Source organism: Hemitrygon akajei, chromosome 31, assembly GCF_048418815.1.
Source record: "Hemitrygon akajei chromosome 31, sHemAka1.3, whole genome shotgun sequence".
In the NCBI taxonomy this organism is placed as follows: Eukaryota; Metazoa; Chordata; class Chondrichthyes; order Myliobatiformes; family Dasyatidae; genus Hemitrygon; species Hemitrygon akajei.
This window is the reverse complement of record NC_133154.1, coordinates 17,171,782-17,198,757: the sequence shown is the minus strand read 5'-3', so window position 1 is coordinate 17,198,757 and position 26,976 is coordinate 17,171,782. Positions and strand designations below refer to the sequence as shown.

At 44.5% G+C, this 26,976-nt stretch overlaps 1 protein-coding gene across 4 annotated transcripts in view; it reads left to right on the top strand.

Annotated features, from left to right (window-relative positions):
• The window catches only part of serhl (serine hydrolase like), a 37,949-nt gene extending 12,235 nt beyond the window's left edge, over positions 1 to 25,714 (top strand). For all 4 annotated transcript variants that reach the window (XM_073033910.1, XM_073033907.1, XM_073033909.1 and 1 more), the window contains exons 5-13: positions 274 to 315; positions 3,129 to 3,148; positions 4,499 to 4,573; positions 6,566 to 6,669; positions 12,212 to 12,291; positions 15,327 to 15,361; positions 16,191 to 16,267; positions 17,829 to 17,922; positions 21,538 to 25,714. In XM_073033910.1, coding sequence (XP_072890011.1) covers positions 274 to 315; positions 3,129 to 3,148; positions 4,499 to 4,573; positions 6,566 to 6,669; positions 12,212 to 12,291; positions 15,327 to 15,361; positions 16,191 to 16,267; positions 17,829 to 17,922; positions 21,538 to 21,648 — 638 coding nt within the window. In that variant the 3' untranslated portion in view covers positions 21,649 to 25,714. The remainder of the gene's footprint in view (positions 1 to 273; positions 316 to 3,128; positions 3,149 to 4,498; positions 4,574 to 6,565; positions 6,670 to 12,211; positions 12,292 to 15,326; positions 15,362 to 16,190; positions 16,268 to 17,828; positions 17,923 to 21,537) is intronic.
• Positions 25,715 to 26,976: the final 1,262 nt, after the last annotated feature.

The window sequence follows — 26,976 nt, the reverse complement described above, 5'->3', positions numbered from 1 at the left end:
CTGTAACAGTACTGGAACTAAACTCTACGCTACCATGCCAGTAATGAGAAGTCATTGTTTCAGGTCAAGAGTTTTGGAACATTTGGAACGCACTGATGAGGAAAGTAACTAGGAGATAAGATAGCAACACTTAGACACACCCAAACAGGCAGGGAATAGAGGACTATGGATTTTGTACAGGTTGATGGGATTAGTTTAGATTGACATAGCTGGTGCAGATACCGTGGGCAGATTGGAGTGTTCCTGCCTTGACTGTTCTGTGTTCTATTGCAGACTTAAACTGGAAGAAATTCACCATCTTGGGCCACAGCATGGGTAAGCAAGCATCCTTTGACTTGACGTTGCTAAGCTGCATGAACACAGCTCAGATCAAGTGTAGCAGGGCTGGGGACCGGCGAGTAGTCTGTACCTGTTTGCTGTTTTCCAGTCGCTAGATTGCACTTCCACCTCCGAGTATAGAGCCTTGAAGACAGAATCAGTGTTAACTTCCCCAGTATACATAGAGCTGGGGGGGGGGGGGGGGGAAATGATAATGTAATGCAAATTACGGGCTGATAAAATCAAAAGGCCTGAAAATTGAAGGGCATGGGATCTGATGTCACTAACAATGCCAGCATTTATTGCCCATCCCTAATTGTGCTTAAGGTTGTAAAGTGCCGTTGCTCTGAACTGCTGCAGTCCTTGCAAGGTACTCTTTTATAGTCACTCAAGGTATGGCTGAGCTAGCTTTTAATAACCCTCGAAGGTAGTGGTGAGCTGCTGTCTTAAGCGTGACAGTTCTTGAGGTGTGGGTGTACCTGCAGTGCTGTTGGGGAGCGAGCTGCAGAGGAGATGCTCTCAACAGTGACAATTTTCCGGCGATTGTGTTTCCAAGTTGGGATGCTGTGCTTACTTTGGTGTAGAATCTGTGGGGAGTTGTGTACCCCTACAGGGGCTGACCTGGTGTTTGGGTTTGGGAGCCCCTGGCAGAGTAGTTTGGGGGAGTTAACCGCAGGGTATTTTGTAGATGACGCGCAGAACAACCATGCACCGGTGGCCGAGGGGAATGAATGTTCAGGATGGTGACTGAGCACCGACCAAGTGGGCTGGTGTGTCCTGGATGATGTCAAGCATCCCGAGAGGTGTCGATGCTGCGCTTGTCCAGACAGGTGGGTGGTGGACAGAATTTTGTAGTGTGTGGAGGTCAGACACTTGTCATAGCTCCTGACCTCCTATTGCAGTCACGGTATTAATATGGTGATCCATTGAGTGCCTAATGCATGGTGACACCTGGGCTTACGGTGGAGGGGAGGTTGACCATTGAATGTCAAAGGTAGATCCTTGTTGGCAATGGTCATTATCATTTTTGTCATGCATGTTACTACCCACTGTCAATCTGTGCTGAATGTTATTTTGGTTATACTGCTTTCTGAGGAGTTGGAAGTGGAATTGAACAATGTACTGACATTCCCACTTCTGACATGCCAATTCATTAATAAAGGTGTTTGGATTAAGTGCTGCCCTGAGGGCCAGTTACTGCCATGATGTCCTGGGCTCAGATGATAGGCTTTCTAACCCTATGCCCCTTTTCCACGGTCAGTATTGCCTCCAGCCATTGGAACACATTCCCTTTGGTGCCCACTAAATTTACTTTTGCCAGGACCCCTTCGTCTTGCACTTAGTCAAACGGTGTCTCGGTGTCGAGGCTGGAACGGATTCGTGCCTTTACTGATCAGGATAATTTCCCAAAGTTCGGCAAGTTGCCAGAAGCTGAAACAAGTCAGCTGGAGCCATAGTTAGTTCTGGAGTGTGGACCTTTATGCACCAGGCTGAAAGGTCACTGTATCTGAATGTCTCAGCAGTTCCTTCAGGTTATCAGGAGTTCAGACCACCTTGTGTGGGTTTGGGGAGCTCAGAATTAACCAAGATGGATCATGCGCTCATTGAACCTACTTGCACGTGCTCTCATCTTGGTGTCACCACTCATTAGCTGAGCCCTATTTATCGTAGGATAAGGAGATTCCTGGAGCCTCCGCTTCCCATTCATGATTAGATATAGTAGGACTATGCAAGTTTAGTTACAAAAGTTCGAAGTGAATTTATTATGAAAGCGTATATGTTACCATATACAACCCTGAGATTAAGTTTCTTGCAGGGATGCTCAATAAATCTATAATAGGATAATAAAATTAACAGAATCAGTGAAAGACTACATCAACATGGGTGTTTAGCCAGAATGCAAAAGACAGCACATTGTGCAAATACAAAAAGAAAAATAATAATAATAATAATAATAATAGATAAGCAGTAAATATTGAGAACATGAAATGACGAATTCTTGAATATGAGTCCATAGGTTGTGGGAACATTTCAGTGATGTGGTGAGTGAAGTTATCCCCTTTGGTTCAAAAGCCTGATGGTTGAGGGGTTGTAACTGTTCCTAAACCAGGTGGTGAGAGACCTGAGGGTTCAGTGAAACAAGAGAATGGCCTGGGTGATGGGGGTCTTTGATGGACGCTGTTTTCCTGCAACGACACTCGAGATGTGCTCAGTGGTGGGGAGGGCTTTACTGATGATGGGCTGGGCCATATCCACTACTTTTTTGTAGGGTTTTTCACTCATGGGCTTTGGTGTTTCCGTACCAAGCCGTGATGCAACCAGTCAGTACATTCTGCACTGCACATCTACGGAAGTTTCTCAAAGTTTCAGATGTTGTGCAGAATCTTGGCAAACTCCTAAGGAGGTAGGGGTGCTCTCATGCTTTCCTTGTAATTGCACTTGCGTGCTCCACCCAGATCGCTTGGGTCTGCCTTTTGCGTGCCGCTTCTCCTGTTCAGCTTGCTGTTGCATCTTCACTGAGCTGGCAGCTCACCTGCCGGTATTGCCCCCAGCTGTCCTGTCTCCACTGAATTTGCGCCAAATTGCCACAAGGTGAATAGTTGAAATCCTGTTTCAGAGATCCTGATCGAGACATGAGGCTGGGGGTTGGTGGGGAAGGAGTAGAAGTTATGCTTGTAGGTTGAGGTGCAGAGGGTGTGTGAAAGCTCGCAGAATATAAACAAGCATGTGGTCTGAATCACTTGTTTCTGTTCTGTAAGAACGACATAGTTCTTCATCAGGCATTAATATTTTCCATGGTTTTCCTCCAGGGGGCAATGTCGGAGGACTGGTGAGTACGTGCTGCATTTGATTTCATTCCATAGTCAAACCCGGCTGGTGGCGCAGTGACATCAGCGCCGGATGTCCGGAGTGAAGGTTCCCGAGTTCGAATCCAGTCGGGCCGCTCCATCCGTGCCGGGCTGAGTGTCGAGCTCGCAACTCAACTTTGCAAAAAAAAAACACTGTTCTGTAAGAAGGACAGAATCTTTCCACCGAGACAACCGCTTGAAAAAAAAGAGGTGGTTGCCGAGGCTCTGGCAGAGTATGGCACACACAAAAAAAGAAGTCATAGTTAAATATTGCGACTGTCATTGACATCCTTTGGTAGGGATTTTGACCGTCAGATGTAGCAGGAGTAAGTGTGGTTTGCTTGGACTCTTGGCTGTGGATTACCCAAGTGCTTTTGACCCAGGAATGACAATATTGGCGTGTCCTTGCTGGAGGGTTTGACCTTGGTTCCAGTGATCACTCTATGTGACGAGGTCATATGTTGGCTCACCCATCTGAACCAGAAGACCACGTAGTAATCCTCGCACTGTTACCCAACAGCGCTGTGACATCAGTGTCAATGACCCAACGCTGTCAATAGATGCCGGTTTTGGGAGTAGGTCTCTAATTCCTGACATAGGGCTGTTATGGATTATAAACTGTGGGAGAGACAAACCCAACCTTAAAAATGCTTAACGTGTTATAAATTTGTGTTGGAGTTTTATGGGAAGTGGAACATGATAGAAGTCGATGTCCTGCTATTGAGAGGTTTCTCATTACAAGTGTCAGTACCAGACGTGCTGTTACACAAAGCATAAACTGTTAAATATTTTGATATGGGAAGGAAAAGTAATGGAAAGAAATGGGAATTTGAATGCAGGTAACTATCAATAAAATAAACTTCATGGTTTCTGGTATACACATGACTCTGGGGTTGGGTAATCAAGAACCAGGGGGCATAAGTTTAAGGTAAGAGGGGAGCAATTTAATAGGAACCTGAGGGGCAACATTTACTCCCAAAGGGTAGTCATTATACGGAAGGAACTACCAGAGGAAATGGTATATTTACAACTTTACAACAGGTACATGTGTAGGAAAGGTTTGGAGGGATATGGGCCAAATGCAGGCAAGTGGGACTAGCTTAGATGGTAATCTTGATTGGCATGGACTGGTTGGGGTGAAGGGTCAGCTTCTGTGCTCCATAGTTCTCATCATTTCATCTTTCTTATCTGACAATGTTATTAGTTATTGTTGAGATACGGCATGGAATAAGTCCTTCGAGTCACACCGCCAGCAATCCCCTTAACCCTAGCCAGATCACGGGACAATTTACGATTACCAATTAACCTACAATGCCTACTCTCGGTTACAGTTCTGCTCAATTTTCCCGGAGATGGTGGATAAACTGATTTTGCTGGATTCTTATGGGTTCCTTCCGCTTACTAAAGTAAGTTTTTTATATCGTTAAATTATGCATAGCAAAAATATGTCACCTGATGCATAAGCTAACAGATGATTTACATACGTCAAATTTTATAGTTTAGATAAACCCACCGTGACTTGCTTACTGCCCATTACACCACTGGCATTTGAGGCAGCACCTCCATCTCTGGTAGTGTTCAGGCCTTCCTTTATCATGTCAGTACTTTTCACTACTGTCAGTTCTGGGTGGAGACTCAGGAATACCATCACACTCTGGAAGGATTCTTCATTCTTTCCTTAACAATTTTGTTTTACCAGTCAGGGTTGTTGGCCCTGAGCTGAACCCCGAACCTGGAAGACCAATGGACCACTCCTGGTCTGGTCTTTACCCTTTGACTTGTTTGGCAAGGGTGACCCTACCAAGAGGCAAAGCATAAAGCCCTGACTCCAGCCAACGTAGTTCTCCAGGTCATTGAGGCACACAAGCTCTTGGATAAACCCTCTGTGACCATCAGTCTAATTAGGTTTGCAGAGCTCCACGTACTGAGTTCCCTTTCCAGTGATAAACTAAAGCAGCTCTTCTTCCAGTGGAATGGGGTAATTAAGGAGTTTGAGCACTGTTGTAGACGTTCTGTGTGCTTCCACTCCTGACAACACAGCTTTAGCCCATGAAAACCCAAAAGGTGTAGTTGCTGGAAGTAATGAAATAAAAACTGAAGAGTCTTGGAAACACTCAGCAGATCAGGCAGCATCTGCGAAAGAGAAAAACGATTAATGTTTTGGATTACATTAACTCTTATCACCTTCCACAGATGCTGTCTGACTGCTGAACATTTCCTTCAATTTTCCGTGGTTCACCTTGTACTTCCACACAATTAGCTGAGGGCGCACGACACACAGAAGCTGAATATTACTTTGGGTTCTGAAAGTCTGAAGCAGAATGTGTGAAACACTTGGCAATGGCTACAGAGAAGGAAACAGCAGCCACCTTCTGAGTTGAAGATCTCCTTCAGAACTGGGGCAAATTAAAGAGCAAGTCTTACGATGCAGACCTGTGAGACAGAAAGTATATGAGGGATAGTAAAAGCAGAAAGATAAAGAAGTGAGGAGACACAGACCAAAGCAAATTGGGTATAGAATATCTGAAAATAAAGTGGGAGATGAACGTTGGGTTGTGATCCTCGTGTTATATCGTACACGTTTATAATATATACAATTATATTTCCAAAATCAATTTGCTTCCAGAAGGGTTTTAAGGTGAGCATCGTCCCAGAGCACTTGCACTCCGATACTGTAGCATGGAGTGGGGTTAGCGGGAGTGATGGAAACTTGCTGCAGGGGTAGTGTTGGGGACCGTTACTTTTAAAGCAGAAGAGCAAGATGGGGAGAGACTGAAGAATTTGGTGAGTAGCCCCAGGAGACTGATGGGTTAGCTGCCAGTGGTGCTGGTCGGAGAGCAGCCACAATAAGGGGAATGACTTCAGGGTAAACCAGAGCTTGGGGCATTGGTAGGAATAGAGAAGAAGAAGGGACTTAAAAGATGGGAGCTGGGATTTTATTGCACAAATGGAGATGATGGACCTGGGTGATGTCATATCAAGGCATTCTAATGAGGTGTGCACAGAAAGCTGAGCCTTGTACAGGCTGGAGTTTGCTCCATGTTCCCAAGCAAGTTGTTAAAAATAATCGGACCAGGAGGTGACAAAGGCTTAACCAAAGTTTGTTTCTTACAGCACTTTACACATTGTGGAAACAATATTATACTTGTGAAGGTGGATGATCTTACAGCTTGGTAAGATGTAGAGCGTGGGGAGGGGGATGAGAGATTAATGATAAATCTACCTGAAACAAAAACAGTTTGACCAAATTGCATTAGTCAAATACCTGTTTAAAAGAATAACCAAGTACTGACAGTGTTACATGTAGCAGGAGAGCAGGAAGCATGATTGTCTTTTAATTGGTTGGAATTGCTTTTCCTAAACTGAATTCCTATGAAGAAATGTGTTTTAATTACTAGCACACGCAAGTAGAACAACTTAAGAAGGCATTCGATGATCTTATAAAGCTGGAGAAGGAGCAGGGATCGCCCAGAGTGTATACTCCGGACACAGCTCTAAAGAGGTAAGCAATGATATTAGGTCTGATGTGATCTAGTATGCTTCGAGATTTCCCAGAAATCTCCTGTTACCTTATGAATGCAGTGCCTGTAGTCCTGTAAAAGCTCGTGTGAAATGCCACAAAGAACGAGGCGGCAGTGTTGGCAAAATATAATCCCTGGGAAGTAAAAGCTGATCTCCCTGGTCTTTTATACATTTATGGAATTTGGGCATCGCTGGCAAGGCCAGAATATATTGTTTGTATTTAATTGTCCCTGTTGAGATGGTGTGGGCTGCTGCTTTGAATAGCTATTGCCTTTGTATACAAGCTACTTCTACAGTGTAATGGAAAATATTTTTCTTTCTTTCTTTTTTCAATATTTTTATTGATTTTTTAAAAAGTGTGTATACAAACAGGAGAATATTTCTGGTATATACGTCAACAGCAGTGCATACAGAAGTAAAATAAACTATCAGAATCACACAGTGTTGATCTACAAAGTATAAATTTGATCTAGAATGTACAATTCTCTTTTTTAAGTGCATTCCTCGTTCTTTTCTGATTCAGAAGTGAGAAGTTTCTGCAGACAAAGAATGAGATAGTAAATTGGATTAGACATTGGCTTTGCAGGGGTAATGTGTGTGGTTTTGATCACCTACCTACAGGAAAGATGTCACTAAGATTGAAAGTGCTGAGAAATAGTACAAAGATATTGTCAGGACTTGAGGACCTAGGTTATAGGAAAAGGTTAACAAGGGTCCATTGTTATTTGTCATCTATATCAGTGATCTGGATGATAATGTGGTAAATTGGATCAGCAAATTTGCTGATGATACAGAGATTGGAGGTGCAGTGGACAGTGAGGAAGGATTTGGACCAGTTGGAAAAATGGGCTGAGAAGTGGCAGATGGAGTTTAATATAGATCCAGCTTGTTCGTATGTGTTGAGCATAACACTACTGGTGCTTCATGCGTGATGAGACCTGGGTGGCGGTAGGGAGTTCAGTAGTCTTGTGGCTTGGGGGATGAAGCGGTTTCCCAACCTGGCAGTTCCTGTCCGAATGCTGCTGTCCCTTCATCCTGATGACAGTGGGTCAAAGAGATTATTGGACAGATGGGAGGGGACCATTGACCATGCTACGTGACCTCTGTAAACAGTGCTCTTGATGGAAGGGAGACTCTAATTGCCCTCTCAGCAGTCCTCGCAATCTTTTGTAGGGACTTGTGAGATGCCGTACAATTCCCGTACCAGGTAGTGATAAAGCTGATCAGGAAACTCTCAAGGTGCATTTCTAAAAATTGGTTAGAATTGGGCTTCAGTTATCTCAGGAAGTGGAGACACTGCTGTGCTTTCTTGTCGAAAGAGGTGGTGTTGAGGGACCAGGTGAGATCATCCATTGTGTGTACTCTCAGAAACTTGGTGCTTCTAACGCTCTCCATGGAGGAGCTGTGTATGTGCGGTGAGGAATGGTCAACAGTTGTTGATCAGGCCAACGGCTGCTGTGTCATCAGCGAATTTGATGATTCAGGTTGAACTGGATCTAGCAGTGCAGTCACGCATCGGCAACATGAACAGCAGCAGGCTTGAGCACACAGCCCTGGGGGGGCACCAGTGCTCAGTGTGATAGAGCTAGAGATGTTTCTGCCAACACAGACTGATTGTGACCATTCTGTCAAGAAGACCAGGATCCAGTTAGAGAGAGAGAGTGACGTTGAGACACAATGTTGATGGCTAGCTACCAGCTTCTGGAGGGGGATCATATTAAACACCGAGCTGAAGTCGATAAACAGCATCCTGGCATATGAGGCAGCTTTCTCCAGGTGAGATAGGACGGAGTGGAGTGTAGAGGTTGTGGCATCATTATTGGACCGATTTAAGTGCTGAGCAAACTGGAAGGGGTTCAATGTAGCAGGAAGATGGGATTTAACGTGGATCACAACCAGCTGCTCAAAGCACGTCATTATTGTTGTGGTCAGTGCCACTGGATGGTAGTGTTACGTGCTCACAGTTGGATCACGGGACAGTGGGATGATGTAATGGTCTTGTGAGTGGGTTGATGTAATTGTCTATTGACTGTAGGGTGATGTTATGTCACATGATGGCATGTTCCAAACCGTATTTAAACCAAGCCACGATCTGGGACGCAGTTCTCATTTTTATTTTTGTGCAACGTTATTGCCGGTCGGAGGTGTGGAGGCTCCACCGGTTTTGTTTGTTGAATGTTTATATTTCCCTTACAGTCCAGTATCGGAGAGTGAAGGCATTACCGGAGTTATCCGAGTTCAAAGGATTGGATAAAGTTAATGTCGTTCAGCATTTTGGGGAGTGATACACCTTTGTGACTTTGTTCAGGAATGGTGGCATGCACATTTGAGTAAAACCCCTGCAAGGTCAGGAAGGTTTGTGCAGTGACCACCCTCCAGTCAAAAGGTCAGCTCCTTTTACTTCCTTGTGATTTCTGTGAACAAGGCATCTCTCGGCTGTGGGATCGGCAGATTCGTCATTGCTTCGAAGGAATCGTTGTTTCTGGGAAGTCTCTCCTTACTGACTGTATAAATCACATGGACTTTTTGAATTTACCACTTTAAGTCTGTGCTTGGATGAGAACTCGTTAAGAACCATTTCTACGTTTGTTAGATCTTGCCGCCTAACTTTAACTTCCGGTTAAGTTAGTCGTTTGTTTACTTTTCGATGTTTTTGAGCAGAGGTTAATGATTCTTGGGATTTGTTTATGAACCCTGTCTCAGCTTCGTATCGATTGCTGCTGGTTCATAACCATAGACGTTGAGGAGCCGGGTTACTGTTGCCCTCTTGGGTATTGGGATGATTGTCACCACCTTGAAGACTGAGGAGGCAGTGGACTATCCCAGAGGGATGTTGAAGATGCCTGTTAGAACCTCTGTTAACTGGGCTGCACGGTCGCTCAGCATCCGACCAGGTACCGTACGTTATCAGGCTCCACTGCTTTATGTGTGTTGGCCCTGGTTAGGGACTTCTGCACATCAGCTGTGGTTGGTCAGAGTGCCTGCACCTCGGTGGGTGGGGGGGAGCTTCCTCGCCGGCACATCGTCCTGTGCGTCAAACCGAACATAAAAGACATTCAGCTTATCAGGAGGAGAAGTGTCACTGTTACTGACGTGCAGGGTGTATCTTGCAGCCCATTATGGTCTGAGTGCCCTCCCACGTGTGCCTGATGTCTCTGGTGTCACAGAAGTGGCTGTATATCCTTGGTGAGTAATCCCGTTTTCTCTTCCTGATCTTGCGGGAAAGTGCAGCTCCTGCCGACTTGAGAGCTGCTTCACCTGCCTCATCTGAGGACAGCACTCAGATTCTCAGCTGTGTCTGTACCTTTGCTGTCAGCCATGACTTCTGATTTACCCTCACACAGTTGAGCTTAATAACAGTGACACCTTCTACATGCATTTCTGTTTGTAGCCAGTCACCGATTTCATATATTCATTGATGTTGATGTGTTCCAGCCCGTGGTTTATTAAAACAGTCCTGCAATGCTGCGGTTTCTCCTTCTGGCCTGGTTTATTTCCCTTTGAACTGGCTGAATCGGTGGTCTGTATGCAGGAACGGAGAAGTGGTCAGAGAGTCCCTCTTGGGGACTGGGAGCAGTTTTGTATACACCATGGACGCTGGTAGATTTCCAGCATCTGCAGAATTCCTTGTGTTTATGAACCAGGTCTAATGTGCTTTCGCCTTTAGCAAAGTCAGCACGCTGATAGAATTTAGACGGGGTGTTTTCTAGGTTAGCGTGGTTGAAGTCACCAGCAACAATAAAGAAACAATTCATAGTGTGATTTGCAGGTTGCTGATGGCACCATAGAGGTCACCTGGGGCTTCCCCAGCATTAGCACAAGGTGGGGGGGATGTATACAGCCACCATCACAATAGCAGTAGACTCCATCGGTAAATAGAAGGGCCTGTACTTCACCATTGATGACCCACTGTTCACCTTTACTGAAGTGTTCACACACCAGTTCTTATTAACATTGATACATACACCTCCACTGTGGGTCTTGCCGGAGATGGTGGGAATTCTGTCGGCTCTAACTGGATGGCCTCTTCAGGGATGGCATCTTGGAGCCACGTTTCCATCAAAGTTCAAAGTAAATTTATTAATAAATCCATACACAGTATGTCATTATATACAATCCTGAGATACTTTGTCTTATGGGCGTACTCAATAAATCCTTAATAACCGTAACATAATCAGTGAAAAACTGCACCAACCTGGGTGTCCAGTCAGTGTGCAAAAGACAACAGATTGTACAAATACAAAAAGAAAAATAATAATAATAAAAAATGTTAAGTATTGAGAATATGAGATGAAAAGTCCTTGAAAGTGAGTCCTTAGGTTGTGGAACCATTTCAATTATGGGTCAAGTGAAGTTGATTGAAGTTATCCCCTTTAGTTCAAGAGTCTGGTCATTGAGGGTAATAACTATTCTTGAACCTGGTGGTGTGAGTCCTGAAGCTTATGTACCTTCTTCCTTATGGCAGCAGCAAGAAGACAGAATGTCCTGGGTGGTGGGGTCTCTGATGCTGCTTTTGTGTAACAGTGGTTCGTGTAGATGTGATCGATGGTGGGGAGGGCTTTACCCGTGATGGTCTGGACTCTATCCACACTTCTGTAGGATTTTCCATTCAAGGCCATTGGTGTTTCCAGACCAGGCTATGATGCAGCCAATCAACACTCTCCGCTACACATCTGTAGAAGTTTGTCACAGCTTTAGATGTCACCCTGAATCTCCGTAAACTCCGAAGGAAATAGAATGAAGGCATAACTGTCCGTTATCCCCACTCTGATGCAGATGATCTGGTTTATCTTCTAGCATTTGAACATTTGAAAGCAGAATCGACAGGAGGGCTCACCTGTAAGATTTTTGCTTTTAGTTTCTTACGAATACCCGCACGTTTGATGCACTTTTGTTTTTGTCATCTTAGCTGCTCTAAAGAAAATCATTGGACAGGGACTAGCCTCACACCACCACGTTGAAGACCTTGAACCAACCTCCACAACCCTAACTACTATCTTGGTATAGCAACACTGTGACACGTTTGCACTATAATTGACTTTGTTCTAGTTTTTTTTCCTAATTATGTTCTTTCATGCAATTCTTGTATAATTTATGTTTTTCCTGTGAATGCTTTGTCTTAACACTCTGTGCCTGTGCTGTTGCTGCTAGCAAGTTTTTCATTATACCTGTGCCCCGATGTATTTGTGTATATGATTATAAACTCAGCATTGATCTAAATGTCCTTCGTCCCTTGTACCGTTTTAGTGAGTCTCACTACAGTATCTGCGAAGCCCTTTCCAAGTCAAGGTGCCCCAGTTTGTAGTGAAACTGATGTGCCATGAGAGTTTTGCTGTAACACCGAAATACTGAGTGAGTACAGGTTGTGTTATCGGTGGTTAACAGTAGTAGTACCTCCAGCAGCTTGGTCGCTCAGAACCTGCAGTACGCTTGGAACCATGTGAACTAGGTAAAGGCCAATCATGAGATTCCTTCCTTTGCCTCGATGTTGTCCAAAGTTTAACTAATCTTTTATTCTTCAGGCTCTTGCAAGGAAATGGGTCGCTATCAGAGGAAAGTGGCCGACTCCTGCTTCAGCGTGGATCCAGGGAGGTACCTGGAGGTACGGTTTGGCTGCAGGATGGGAGTAGCTATTGTGAACTTTTTGTCTGATTTCAGAATGACTTAATTCATAATATATCTTGTAAGTACAGCCAGGTCACACCTTTCTTTACATTTCTTGTACCATCAGTTCCGTAGGTACAGTGAATCAACGCCACTCCTTAAACACTGCAGCGGTGAAGTGTTTGAGAGCTGTTTCCCAGGGCCAGTCCTTCATTGTACAGAGGCAGCAGATCCTTCCCTACAGAACCTCTGGGCTTCAGTCTTCCCCTCAGCACATACTCCTGCACCTTTATCTGATTATTATTGCGTTTTGTAACTTCGAAACATTAAACTAATGTAAAGGAAGACAAGGGAGTATGAAATGTGAGTCTAACTTTGAGTTTAAGTGAGGCATAAGCATGTCATGTGGTAGCGTGATGTATGTGATTCACAAAGGAGATGGTGATGGACTTTAGGAAGACTAAGCCTGCACTTCTCCCTGTTACTATTGATACTGTGGATGTGGTGAGGACCTACAAGTACCTGGATGACAGACTTGAGTGGATGACCAACACAGAGGCTGTGTACAAGAAGGGCCAGAGTCGCCTCTACTTCCTGAGGAGATTGAGGTCCTTCGGAGTACGCAGGCCTCTCCTTCACATGTTCCACCAGTCTGTTGTCACCAGTACAATCTTCTGTGTGGTGGTGTGCTGAGGCAATGGCATCAACATGGGTGATGCCATGTTGAACTGATAATAGGAATCAAACTAGACACACTGCAGGCTGTGGTAGAGCAAAGGACCCAATGGAAAATCTTGGCAATTTTGGGCAGCGTTTCTCACCCTCTGCATGCCACCTTAGCTGAACAGAGGAGCGCTTTTAGTAATAGACCAAGACAACTGCACTGCTCCAAAGAGTGCTATATGAGGTTATTTTTACTCTCAGCCATTAAGTTCTATAATGAGTCAACCTATAGCCAGGGAAGTGATGAACCCCCTTCTCTCCCCCCCCCCCCCCCCCCGCTGAGGTAACTTATTTTTTATTCTTTCTTCTAATATTTGTATATCTGTGCACTTGTAATGCTACTGTGACACTATCATTTCCTTTGGGATCAATAAAGTATCTAATTATATACATATATCCCAGAATGAACTATTTAAATCAACAAAATTGCTTAAAAACCAATATATATATACAATATTACTCAAATAATGTCCAGTTGACCTTCACTAATCCAACTACCTGTAATCCGGTTCCTTCGATAATCCGGCACTGATTTCAAATTTTCCGCACAACTGTAATTTCAAATTTCTCGGGTCACTGTACCAATCTGCTGTGCATTGTTTTGGTTGCGCTAGATCTGTTCACGAGTTGGCGTGCTCTTGTAAGCACAGACAGGCGATTCCTGCTTGTTTTCCTGCATTTATATCATTTGCTCTTTTTTAGCCCCAATTATGGCCCCAGTGAGCAAAGGAAATTGTTCTTGTGCTGTGAAGCAAAACACCGCACATTATCCATTAAAGATAAGGTTGAACTCTTTAAAAAAACAACTGGACAGTGGTGTATCAGTGAAAAGCTTGTACGAGCGTTACAACATTGGTTCTTCCACAGTGCACGATATAAAGAAACAGAAAGAAAAACTGCTACATTTTTTTGCTGATAGTGGCTCAAAGAAACAGATGTGCGTATACAAAACAATTATACTTCTCGAAGCTTGCCTAAGGCAATATCAAAAGGAGGTACAATTTTGAGAGGCTGGGAACCAAGTCCATCATTACTTCATGGGCCAAGTGGCCTCTTTATGCTGCAGCAATTTTATGAATGTCTTACGTGTGGAGGGAAGCAAAAGAGAAGAGTTTTAGCTCCTTTCTAGTTTGAGATGTATACCTAGCAGTATACAGGACAGTATGCATTGGAAACGAAGGGGAATAGAACCTCAAACGGTGTAGAATGTTGTAGTGGTAAATCACAAAGTCAATTGGCCCATCAAGTTGATGGCAGCGCCCAGGAAACCAATCTCATTGGTTCCACTTCCCCCTCTCCTTAATACTCCTGCAGCCATGGCAGTGTTAGCAGTTAGCATGACACTGTTACGGCTTGGGGTGTTCCAGAGTTCTGAGTTCAATTCCGGCACTGTTCTATAAGGAATCTATACATGTCTGCCCCGTGGATGTGTGGGTTTTCTCTGGGTCCCCTGGTTTCCTCCCACAGTCCAAAGACATAGGTTAATTGGTCATTGTAAATTGTCCAGTGATTAGGTTACGGTTAATCAGGTTTGTCAGTGGTTGCTGGTGTGTGGCTCGAAGAGCCTATTCCTAAATAAATATTATCTCTCTATCTCTTTCTTTCTCTCTCTATCTCTCTATCTTTCATCTCTCTATCTCTCTGTCTCTCATCTCTCTATCTCTCTCTCTCTCTTTCACACAGCCCCCAATGTCCCTTTGATTCCCTTTCCCATTAAAATACGTAACAGTAGCCTTTTAACCTACCAGTGCATCTTTGTGATCTGGGGTGGGGGGAATCCAAACATCTGGGTAAACCCCACGCAGTCACAGAGAAGTCGAGTGAACTCCGTGCAGACAGCACTGAGGTTAGGGTCAAACCTGGGGCACTAAAGGTGAGGCTGCAGCTCTGCCTGTGTGCTGCCAAGGTGTGGACGGGCCAGTAGAAAGGGCATTGCTTCCCAGTGCTTTCTGCCACAGCTCAACCTGTCCCTAGGAGAAAGAACTTCCGTTAGAAACAGGAAGTATCAGAAGCGGCTTTCGAATTTCTAAAGGGACCATTATTACTAATGACCATAAAGTGTGGTAATGTTTTCTTAGAGAGAAAAACACGTAAATGGTACTCGAGATGACTCTTCATAACAGAGTAGTTGAGACAGATTTCCAGATCTGAAACATAAACTGCGCCTCCCTCCTTAGACGCTGCCCCACTCTGATGAGCATTCTCAGCATTTTCTGTTTTTGTTTCTGATTCTGAAGATTGACCTTTTTTCATTTCCAGTTGAGAATTTTGTTTTTATAATTCTGTTTACTTCTGTTTTCTCTTCTCAAGGTATTGTGTTCACTAGAGATTTGAGAATCAATCTGGTGAGTTCTCTGTTGATTCCAGCTATTGTAATTAATCAGTGCACCACTTCCTTCCATTGTGATGCTAGATAGGTCAGAACAGGGGCGGGATGCAGAATTAAAGGGACAGGCAATGGGAGCCAACACCTCACTAAATACACCATCACTCCTCTGACATTTATGAGTGACTTTCTTCTGGTAAATGATTTAACCAAACTTCGCACATATCCCTGTGTAACCTTGGGCAAGGCCAAGAAGAGTAGTTCTGGGCACCTGTGGCCAGTGGGGTATTTCAGGTCCCACAGATCCTCAAACTTTAATCACCCTTGCGTGTACACACACGGGGATTGTGTCCACACGGAGTATGGAAACATAAGGCAATACGTTACTTTTTATGACAGGGAGATGTTGGGGATTTGGGGTCTGATATTCTGTTGGTGTTTCTTCTTTGTGGGCAAATCTGCTAGTTTTTGTGTCTGAGAGAAGAGGTTGGGGTGTCACTGTTCTTTTCTGTGAGGAGGAGGCTGGGAATTTCATGTTATCCTCGCTTTTCTCTTCTGGTGGGATGGCTGGGGACTTAATGTTAAAATTGTCACATTTTTGTGAGGGAGGGGTGGGGGGTTTTGGGGTTTGTGAATTTTGTTTCTTTTTCGTGTCAGGGAGTGATTTCTTTTCAACAATGCCCATGGTTTTTCTGTATTTCATGGCTTCTGGAGAGGATGGAGATCAGACATATACCTGAACAATAAAATGAGCTTTTGAACCTTTAGACATTTGATCAGATCAGGATAACACAGAACCTGATGTTTTTTTTAAATCATGTTTTTTTTTATTTCTTATCGAACCAAAGCCCTCTCCTGTAAGGATATCCATTGACCAGTGTCTACAGTTTCAGAAGAACGTAAGGGCAGCTGTACTTCTTATTTTGTAAGTACATCACCCATCCTTTAATCCTCTGTGTTGGGTAGTTGGTACCACTCTCACCAGAGCAGTGAAGTATTGTCTCAAAAGTGGTAATAAGCACCCTTGCGTTGGAGTATTGCCTTTTCAATGAGACTAAACTGAACTGGCTGAGAAACCTCACCAACACCTCTACTGCCTCAGGAGGCTAAAGAAATTCAGCATGGTTACTTGGGGAAAGAAATAAATATATACACTAAAGTTATTACGAACTCCGTGGGGCATGTGGGGACCCTCCAATATCCAGGCATTCCTTTTTCTTTCTTTCTTTCTTTTTAAATAGGGATGTTAGGGGGGAGGGGTTAAGGGGAGGGGGGGCTGGGTAACATTTTTTTTTCATACACATTTATTCTGTAACTATTTGAAAACAATAAAAAAAAAGTTTAAAAAAAAGAAATTCAGCATGTGTGGTAAACCATGTATACCTGTCTGGACACGCCCCTCTGCTGACTGCTCCTGTGGCTCCTCCCACAGACCCCTGTATAAAGGCGATTGGGGCACTGCTCCTCCCACAGTCTTCAACATGGTTGTTCCCGTTTTCGCTGTTAGTAAAAGCCTATCATTTTATACTCTACTTCCAGTCTCCTAGAGTTATTGATAGCGCGTCAGCACGTCCCCGTAGACTCTTGCCGATTTTTATCGATGCGCTATAGAAAGTTGTCTGGATTAACGACGCTTGTGTGTGGCAGCTTCTCTGCATGTGACCGCAAGAAGTTCCAGAGTTGTGTACGCAACTCAGGTACTACCTCAGTAAAGCAGGCAGTGTAATCAAAGACCTTGCCTACCCTGGACACTCTCTTTTGCCCCCTCTCCCATCAGGTGAAAGATACAAAAGCCTGAAAGCACGTACCCCAGGGTTCAATGACAGCTTCTATCCCACTGTTATCAGACCTTTGAATATAACTGCACTTTTTTTGGTAGCTTTTATAGTTTATTCTGCATCGTTTATTGTTTAACCTTATTCTAGCTCAATGCAATAATGATTTTATCTGTAGAACATCAACGCAAGACAAGCTTTTCAGTGCATTTGTGACAATATTAGAACAACCAGACCAGGTGGATGAACGACCCACTGAATTCCCTCAGTGTTCCAGACAGTATTTCTTCCCCCCCCCCCCCACCAAACCACATCACAACCTGCTCATCCAGTCACTTCACTCTTCATTCTTTCTGAAGAGTTTTAAAGTGCTCTAGTTGGATGCTGAATTACCCAAGTACCTGAACTTCAGAAACACCACAAGGGCTTTGGGACCACTGGAGTTGATGAAGGTGCTGTAGAGATTGAGGCCTCTACTTTTTGATGTTTTTGGTAAAGCCTGGGAGAGGGAAGCTGACTGGGGTGCCTTTGGTTCCGGGCCTGAGTGGCGGTTACTGTAAATCCGCTCAGTGGTTTTAGGCATGCTGTGGGTTGGAGCAGGACTCACACAAGGGCTATCAGACAGATGTTTCTTGGGGGCGGGTGGGGGAATGGGCATCTTGTCACCCCCTGGTCTCTCCATATTTACCAGCTGCTACTCATTCTCCTCAGGGCAGAGAATGGATTGACTAAGGACGAAAAGATGAAGCCCGATTGCCCGCCGTACAATCTCTTAGTGGAGGGATACCGGAATGTCGTAAAGAAGGTAACGGTCAGGCTGTGAAGTAGATTTCACTATTAGAATCTCTGGATTTTACTGATGTTAAACAACAGGCATATATATACTTGATTCTTTCCCTAACTCAGGGATCCACGGACCCCTCAGTTAGTGTTGGGGGTCCATGGCATAAGAAAAGGTTGGGAACGCTTGCCCTAACACATAGCAACAGAATTAGACCATTCAGCCCATCAAATCTGGACTGCTGATCAATAATGGCTTTTTAAACTCCACGCTCCCACCTTCTCCCTGTAACCTTTAACCCTCTTACCAGTCAAGAACCTGTCAATCTCTGTCCCAGTGACTTGACCTCCACAGTCCTCTGTGACAACAAATTGCACAGACTGGCCACCCCTGGGGCTGAAGAAATTCCTGTCGTAGTAATTATGATTGCACGTGGGTAGACTTTCATTCAAGGCTTCAGGAAGGTCTTTATCCTTTGAATAACATATTATGATTACTTGACCAGCTCTGTGTCATTTGGCGATAAACAGATTGTGGGGGATTTTTTGTATCACTCTCTTGGGTGTCTGCTGGAGACGCATGGCTTTGGATACACCTCCTTCATCATGTTCATGATGGGTACAATTAAGAATGCCACAAACTTGCATAGAGACATTTGCCTCTCGTCAGCATAATTTGTAGTGATCTGTTTGGTAGCTGGGTGACGCACTGAATAGAGCTTCTGCTTTGCGACTCAAGAGAGCCAGATCCAGTCCTCCCCGACTCTGGACGCTGTCTGTGTGGAATCTGCTCGTTTTTCTTGTAGCCAAGTGGATTTCCTCCAGTTGCCCCAGTTTCCACCAAAGGCGTGCAGGTCGATAGGTTGTTGGCCAATGTAGAATTGCCCCTAGTTAGTTTGTGGGTGACTGGTGGAATTTGGGGGTGGGCGTAACGAATTAACCTTCCAACTGGCATGACTTTGGAGTGCGGGTGGAAACTGGCACACCTGTGAGAGAATCTGCATTTTTTCCACATGCAAACCCACACGGATTGACAAGACTCTGGGACTTTTAAGAGTGCAGCCCAGGGTCTTAAAAGTAGTGGCTAGGGAGTAAGTGGAAACATTGATTGTGATCTTCCAAAGTTCCCCAAATGTTTGAATGGACCCGGGATGGAAAACTGGAAATGCAGCTCCCTACTGAATACAGAAGGGATACAGAACAGAGGAACCATTCATTCTAACAGCTCTCATTGGGAATCCCTTGCAGGAATGCAGTAGCAAGAGGTTTAAAAAAAAGTTGTCATTCTTCAGCAGAGCTAGCATGCTTATGAAAATAAAATCACATTTTAACAGATTTGAGATTGTGATGATCAGAATGGACGAACGTGAAACCTGTACGTGTGGGGTATCAGGATTTCCAGAGGGCCTTTGATAAAGACCTTAACAGCACATTCCCAAACATGCTAAAGATTCTGACTTGCCAGGTGCTGGTGATGTTAGTGCTGTCAGCCACTGATAATACAACACAACCTGATCTCAGTACAATGGCTTTGTGGTAAAAATCCAGTGGAAAATTACAGCCTGAGTCCGAACTAGGGCACTAGAACTTTGGAGCTACTGTAGTGAGATTGATTAAAATGGTAGGCGGGGTGAAGGACATCAAATTCACGTGCACAAGTGCAATGAAATTAGAGAATTAGAATTGGAGGGTACCCATTTAAAACAGAGATGAGGAGAAATTTTTTTAGCCAGGATCATGGATTTATGGGATTCGTTGCCACATACAGCTGTGGAGGCCCAATCATTGAGGGTGTTTAAGGAGGAGATTGATAGGTATCTAATTAGTCAGGGTATCAAGGGATATGGGGAAAAAGCCAGAAATTGGAACTAGATGGGAGAATAGTTTAGCGAGTGGTGGAGCAGACTCGATGGGCCGAATGGCCTACTTCTGCTCCTTTGTCTTGTGATCTTGTCTTGTGAAAAGCTTAATTGCAGCGGCATCACATGCACAAAGCATTAGAGACATGACGTTCACAAAAATACATAAATTAAACATAAAAGAACACAGTCAGAGCAAACAAAAGAAAAGGAACAGTCAACCGTAGTGCGAAGTGGTCATGGTGTTGCTATATTGAGCCGGTGGTTAGGTTGTGCAGGTTGGTTCACAATGTGAGTGGCTGAAGGGAAGTAGCTGTTCTTGAACCTGGTGGTGTGGGACTTCAGGCTCTGCACCTCCTGCTTGACGGTAGATGGCAAAGATGGTGAGGAACTTGGGGAGGTATTGCCTTCTTGAGGCAGCACCTCCTGTAGATACTACCGATGGTAGGGAGGAATGTGCCCAGGATGTATTGGGCAGAGGGTCCACTACTCCGCAGCCTCTTCAGTTCCTGTGCATTCGAATTGCCAGACAGACCATTATGCAACCAGTCAGGATATTTTCAGCAGTACGTCTGTAAAGTTTGTGCGTCAGTGCCATACCAGACCTCCTTAAACTTCTAAGAAAGTAAAAACATTGCTGAGCCTTCCTTGTGATTTGCATCTATATGCAGGGCTGAGAACAGGTCATCAGATATGTTAACGTCCGGGGATTTAAAGCTGCTGATGCTCTCTGCCATTAATCCACCAGTGCTGATTAGTGCATAAAAGGTTTGCAGTTAAAGTCAGGAACTCCTGGCAGCGGGGGACAAGATACTGCCCTTGAGAGAAGTTTTCCTAACAGAAAACAGAATGCAATAATTTTTCAGGTCGGTAAGTTCTAACCAGAGATAATAATGACTTGGGCGATTATGCAGAGTTAGGTGGGAAAGCAGGATGCGAGTAGGCAAAGGTAAGGTGAGTTGATCCATTTGGCAGGGATAATGGAAGAACCAAATATAGTTTAAATGAAGGGAGACTGAGAACGCAATCATACAGCGAGGTCTGGATGTCCTTGTACGTGAAGGCTGAATATCCATGTAGGACCAGCAGGTAATTAGGAAAACCGATGGAACGTCGGCCTTTGCGGAAAGGGGACTGGGTACAAAAAGAGGGTCTTTCTACAACCGTACGGGTGTTTGTAAAGTCACACTAGTTGTTCCTCTAGTCTTGGTCTTATTTGATGTACTTGCATTGGGAGGCATTTCAGACACTTGGCTAGGTTTATACCTGGGATAAAAGTGATTGGGCCAATACCCTCTGGAGTTTAGCAGAATGAGGCAGGATCTTACTGAAGCATGGCATTCTGTGGAAGACTCATAATGAGATAATGTTTCCCCTGAAGAATCTGTAACGTAATTTCAGAATAAGGCAGAGATGAAGAAGAATTCCTTCTCTGAGCATCGTGCACCTTTGGAATTTTTGACATCAGAGAACGGTGAAGGCTTAGTTGCTGAAAATCTTCATGGCTGAGACAAATGGATCACTGGCCTTGAGTTGTAAGGGCTGTGGGCAATGAAAGGATTGACTGGCAGGGTAAAGTCTGCTCTTGTTGTGGTAACGTGCATTCCTCTCCTCTGTATGTACCTCCATCTTTGTTCCTGTGTAATATTCCATCTTACCCCATTCCTGCCTTCTTTCATTGACTTCATTGTCATCTTCCTCTAACCCCATCCTTAAGTTTCCTGCTCCTTTTCCTCCGTGCATGTCCCTCACACTCTTCCCTTCTCTCTCGTTTTGCACAGTTCCAACTGGAGAAAGTCGAGGGAACTCACCATGTCCATTTGACTGAGCCGGAGCGAGTCGCAGGAATAATCAGTGATTTCCTGAAGATGAATGTCACTTCCAGACTATGAGGATAGACTGTTTCGAGGTTGTATGGAGTTTGAGAGAGGAGGTCACTCACAGCGGACACTACAAGATCAGTTACTTGCCCACCGGAAGTATAGCTTGTCGATATCTAGCTGAACGCACGAAGAAATGTTAATGGCGATGATGTGAAATTAATTGGTAGTTTAAGAAGATTTTAATTATCCTGGGGTACTTGGGCAATGAAGACATCATCCAGCATTAGTGAGGATGGTGGTGAATGGTCTGGGGTTTTGACTTGTTCAAAGGTTAGAAAACTTGTATCCTCAATCTTTCACATTAATTTCAATCAGTGTTTTAAAAGGTATTGACGATTCTCTGACTGAGTTTCTGAGGCCACCGTTACTAAAGCATTGCAGTCTGTTTTGGTTATTACCTATTACAGCACCCTGACTACACCAGCTTGTTTAAAACCTGAATTCAATAAAACAGCTTGCAGATCAACGTACACTTTTTCACATGGGAGCAGGTTCAACTGAGCTTGACCAATGTTTTAGTTCATTTCTTAGACCCCGACTGCGGACCCTTTTCTGTTTTAATGAGCAAAGACCCTACAACGTGTCCACAGTCCTACTCCCCACCCCACCAAAATTCTCCGATCCCCAGGAGAGGCAAGACACCAGTTTGAAAACCCCGAGCAGTTTGAAGACAATAAATTGGAGAAATCTTTCTTTGACTCAGCTACCGACTCAAAGCTAACAGAGGCTCATGAAGCAAGACTTTGAACCCCACCAACTGGGAAGGTCCCAGTTAGTCAGGGGGAGGGGAGATGAAGGTGATCAGACTCAATAGAACTGCCCTGTGGGCTGTGTTCCCTCTAAGCTGTGTGTGCGCGCGCACATGTTTGTCAACCAGTGCACAAAGGAAATTAATGTGCGCACGAAAGGTTAGTTACCTAAAATAATGTAGTAATCAATAATTATTGAAAATAATCTTTTAGCTAAATGTTTCTGTTAACTAGTTAGTCGGTTTTTCAAACACCACAATGCATGTCACTAATTTACATCACCTCACCTTCCCTGTTCGGGTTTGTACGGTATCACGGCATTCAGTGTGCACGTACTTCTGCCACAGGGAAAATAATTAGCACAAAATAAGATTTTTGCGCACACTGACTACTAAAAATTAGGGGGAACATTGCCTGTGGGTAGTCATCGTTAAAATCATTTGGCACATTTTATTTATTTTTAACCAGTGGGAGATAGTTCCAGACACTGTGGCCCAGTGTCTCCTTCACGGAGTGGGAAGGAAACCCTAGGCTAAGGCAGGAGAGAGCTGAAGGGAGATAACTGAGACTACAAAGCAGGAGCTTAGTGAAAACCTCCCAGAGAACGAGGCAGAGGTAGGGCTGGAGGTAAGAAAGTGTCCCCTCTCCAACTCAGCAGGCTAAGAACTCCCTGCCCAACACTCAAGACGTTGGTCCCAGACAGATTGTCCATTTGTTACTTGAACTCGCTAGGAACGGAGCCTCAAACACCATTCAGTTAAATCATGGCTGCTTGTGATCTAACAGCAATAATAATGGATAGCTCACAGTCTCCAAACTAGCTCTGCAGTACACAGAACCCTCATTAGCATCAATCTGTTTTCCCAATTTTAGGTTGACCTGCAGCCTCTATTTGTTTTAGGGAGACGAGTTGCAAATTTCCACTGCCTTCTGTGTGAAGAGGAGCTTCCTGACTGGGCTGGCTCCTGTCCTAAGACTGAAGTGCTTGATTTAATCATGGTTTTTTTTCCTGATAAAAGCAAATGTTTTGATACAACACATCCCCAGTAACGCTCTAATCGTGTCCCCTGGCAGATGAAAAGCACGTCACCCTGAGCTCATTGTTGGGTCACGGCCATTTGACTGCTATTGTTCAAGCAGTGACCGTGAAGAGCAGGAGAAAGAGGAGTGACCAGCAACGCAGCAGAGAACGAATAGAGACATCTGAGAAACGGCAGCAAGGAAAGATTGTGCTTAGTCCGTACGACCGTAAAACACAGGAGCAGATTAGGCCATTCAACCCATCGAGTATGTTTTAGCAACCAGTCATATCTGATTTATTTTCCCTCTCAACTCCATTCTCTTACCTTCTCCCTGTAACCTCTAACAGCCTCACTAATCAAGAACCCATTGACCTCCACCTTAAATATACCCAGTGACTTGATACCCACAGTTGTCTGTAACACTGAATTCCACACATCCAGCACCCTCTGGCTAAAGAAATTCCTCCTCATCTCTGTTCTAAAGGGATGTCCTCTTCTGCCCTCATCCCTCCTGATGGCTTCGGCAAAGGGTTCTATGCAGCACACGAACAAGACGGGAGGGAGGGCAGCCCTGCCTGACTCCAGACCTGATGGGGAACCTGGACTGCGCTACAGATGTCCATGTCGAGCAGTTTGATCCAATTCCGGATTCCCTCTCCAAATCCCATTTTGGAGAGTACATCCGCCATGTACGTGTGCGATATCCTGTCGAAGGCTTTCTCCTGGTCCAAGCTGACCAGGCAGGCGTCCACTCCCCTGTCCTGCACGTAGGCGATGGTGTCCCTCAGCAGCGCGAGGCTGTCTGAGATCTTCCTGCCCGGTACAGCACAGGTTTGGTCCGGGTGGATCACCTGCTCCAGTACAGACTTAACCCTGTTGGCAATAGCCTTGGACAGGATCTTGTAGTCCACATTCAGGAGTGAGATGGGTCTCCAATTTCTAATGTCTTCCCTCTCCCCCTTCTGCTTGTGGATGAGGGTGATGATGCCCTTCCTCATGGATTCTGACGTGCTGCCCGCCAGAAGCGTAGCGTTGTTTCCAGCAGGTTGGGGCCCATCCGGTTCCACAGAGCCAAATACAACTCAACCGATAAGCCGTCACTTCGGGAGTGTAGTCATTATAATAAAGTAAGAGTATTTTCAGAAATACTCATGATAGCAAAATGTCTTGCCAGTGCAGCAACAGCTGCAGTACTTCCTGTTGTATTTGTGGCAAGTATATGCTTAACTGCCAAAGATGGAGCATGACTCTTCTTAAGAAAGCCTATGAGCTCTATTTGGGTGTAAAATTTGCGACCAAGACAAAGTCTGGGCTCCTTGTATCTGTTGCACAACATGTGCTGTCGATCTTAGAGCTACTCAGAAACTAACGCTATTCGTTGTCTCGAGGATGTGGTGCGACCAGAAGGATCATGTGACAAGACTTACTTTCATCTGATTAGTGGTTTCTCTGCTAAGAACAAGAAATCCCATTGAATACTCCAGTCTCCTTTCACCATGTGACCTGTGACAACAGTCTTCCAGTACCAAAGCTACCAGAAACATGGAGTCTAGAGGGGGCAGACAAAGTTGCCATGATGCACGAGCCAGGAAAGGAAAATGACACTGATACAGATTTCGAACCCTTTATGTCAAGTGAGCCTCATCTAATAACTCAACTACCTGGTCAGAGACTTGGGTTTGTCAAAGGTGTAGCAGAATTACTGGGTTCAAGATTACCAGGATAGAATCTGCTGTCACTTGGCACAAAAATTTCCATGAAGGATTTCAATATTTGGGACAGGTTTTTCCCAGATGCCAAGATTAGGAAGGGATTGTTGTTGGTCCACAAATCAAACGGGTCATCAATGACAGGCAACTCAAAGAACCTATAGTGGGACCGGAGAAAATCACATGGAAGGCATTCAAGGATGTTGTTGGAAATTTTCTTGGCAACGACAGAGCACCAAACTGTTCAGCTAGTTGACAAGGTGCTTCAAGCATACAAAACCGTGAAGTGCAACGCGTCACTAAAGATCCACTTTCTGCATTCCCATTTGGTCTTCATCCCTGCAAATCTTTCTGCTGTCAGAGAGGAACATGGTGAACGGACTCACCGGGGCATTGCAGTCATGGAGAAAGGGTGTCAGGGCAAGTAGAATCTATCAATGTTGGCGGGTTATTGTTGGACACAAGCGAGAAGTCTCAGACACTTGAGTACAAATAAAGATCATCAACAAAACATTTTTGGTTGAACCATTGCAAAGTGTCAGTGCCGTTATAAATGCATTACGTTCAATAAAAGTTAATTTATTGTTTCACCGAATTCCTTTGTGATACAATAGTCTGAAATTGTGTTCAGCTTCAAGTGATGTATCATAACCACAAAATGTTTCTGAGGAAGCAACGCTTCCAATAAAAATTGCTGCCTAGTGTTGCTGGAAGCATCCTCTCCACATCCACTCTGTCTAGCCCTTTCAATATTTGATAGCCTTCAATGAGATCCTCCATCATCCTTCCAAATTCCAGCGAGTACAGGCCCAGAGGTGTCAAATGCCCCTCCCATGTTAACCCTTTCATTCCTGGGATCATTTACATGAACCTCCCCTGGGCCCACGCCAATGCCAGCACATTCTTTCTTTGATATGGGGCCCAAAACTGCTGACGGTACTCCAAATGTCCTCTGACCGATGCCTTATAAACTCTCAGCGTGCTATCCTTGCTTTTATATTCTAGTCTTTTCTCAAAATTGCTGCCTATATTTTATTTGCCTTGCTCACTGCCAATTCAGACTGCAAGCTAACCTTTAGGGAATCCTGCACTCGGACTCCCAAGACTTTTTTTTGCACGTCCAATTTCAGAATTTTCTCCCTGTTTAGAAAATAATCTACGCCTTTTATTCCTTCTATCAAAGTGTATGACCATACACTTCCCTACACTCTATTCCCTTTGCTACTTCTTGGCCAGTTCTCCTAATCAGGTCAAATCCTTTTGCAGACTCTCTGTTTCCTCAACACTACCTGCCCCTCCATCTACCTTTATATCATCTGCAAACGTGGCCACAAAGCCAGTAATTTCAGCATCCAGATAATCAGCATATAACGTCAAAAGAAGTGGTCCCAGACTGACCTTTGTGGAACACCATCATTTACCGGTGGCCAACCAGAATAGGCCCCTTTATTCTCACTCTACCTTCTTGCTGGTCAGCCTATTTTCTGCCAATGCTGGTAACTTTCCTGTAATACGATGGGCCCTTACCTTGGGTTAGCAACCTCATGCGTTATCAAAGGTCACAGGCGGCTGGCTGAACAATGGAAAATGCTCATGGACTGAGTCATAAGGTCACTCTGCTCTTTGTTATGATGTTATCAGAAAGTCCCAACACAATTCAAGGCCATGCTGATTAAAGTACTTGTGTCAGCTGTAGATTGGCAATTTGAATTCCTCAATTACAAGGTTATTTATACTTCCAGGGAGTTATTTCTGAACTTCTTCCAGGTGTAGCACTTAAAATTCTGTGATTATCCGGACCTGGTCTTTGTCTGTTAATAGCGAGGTTGATAAATAACTTGAGCTTTTTGTTCCGGA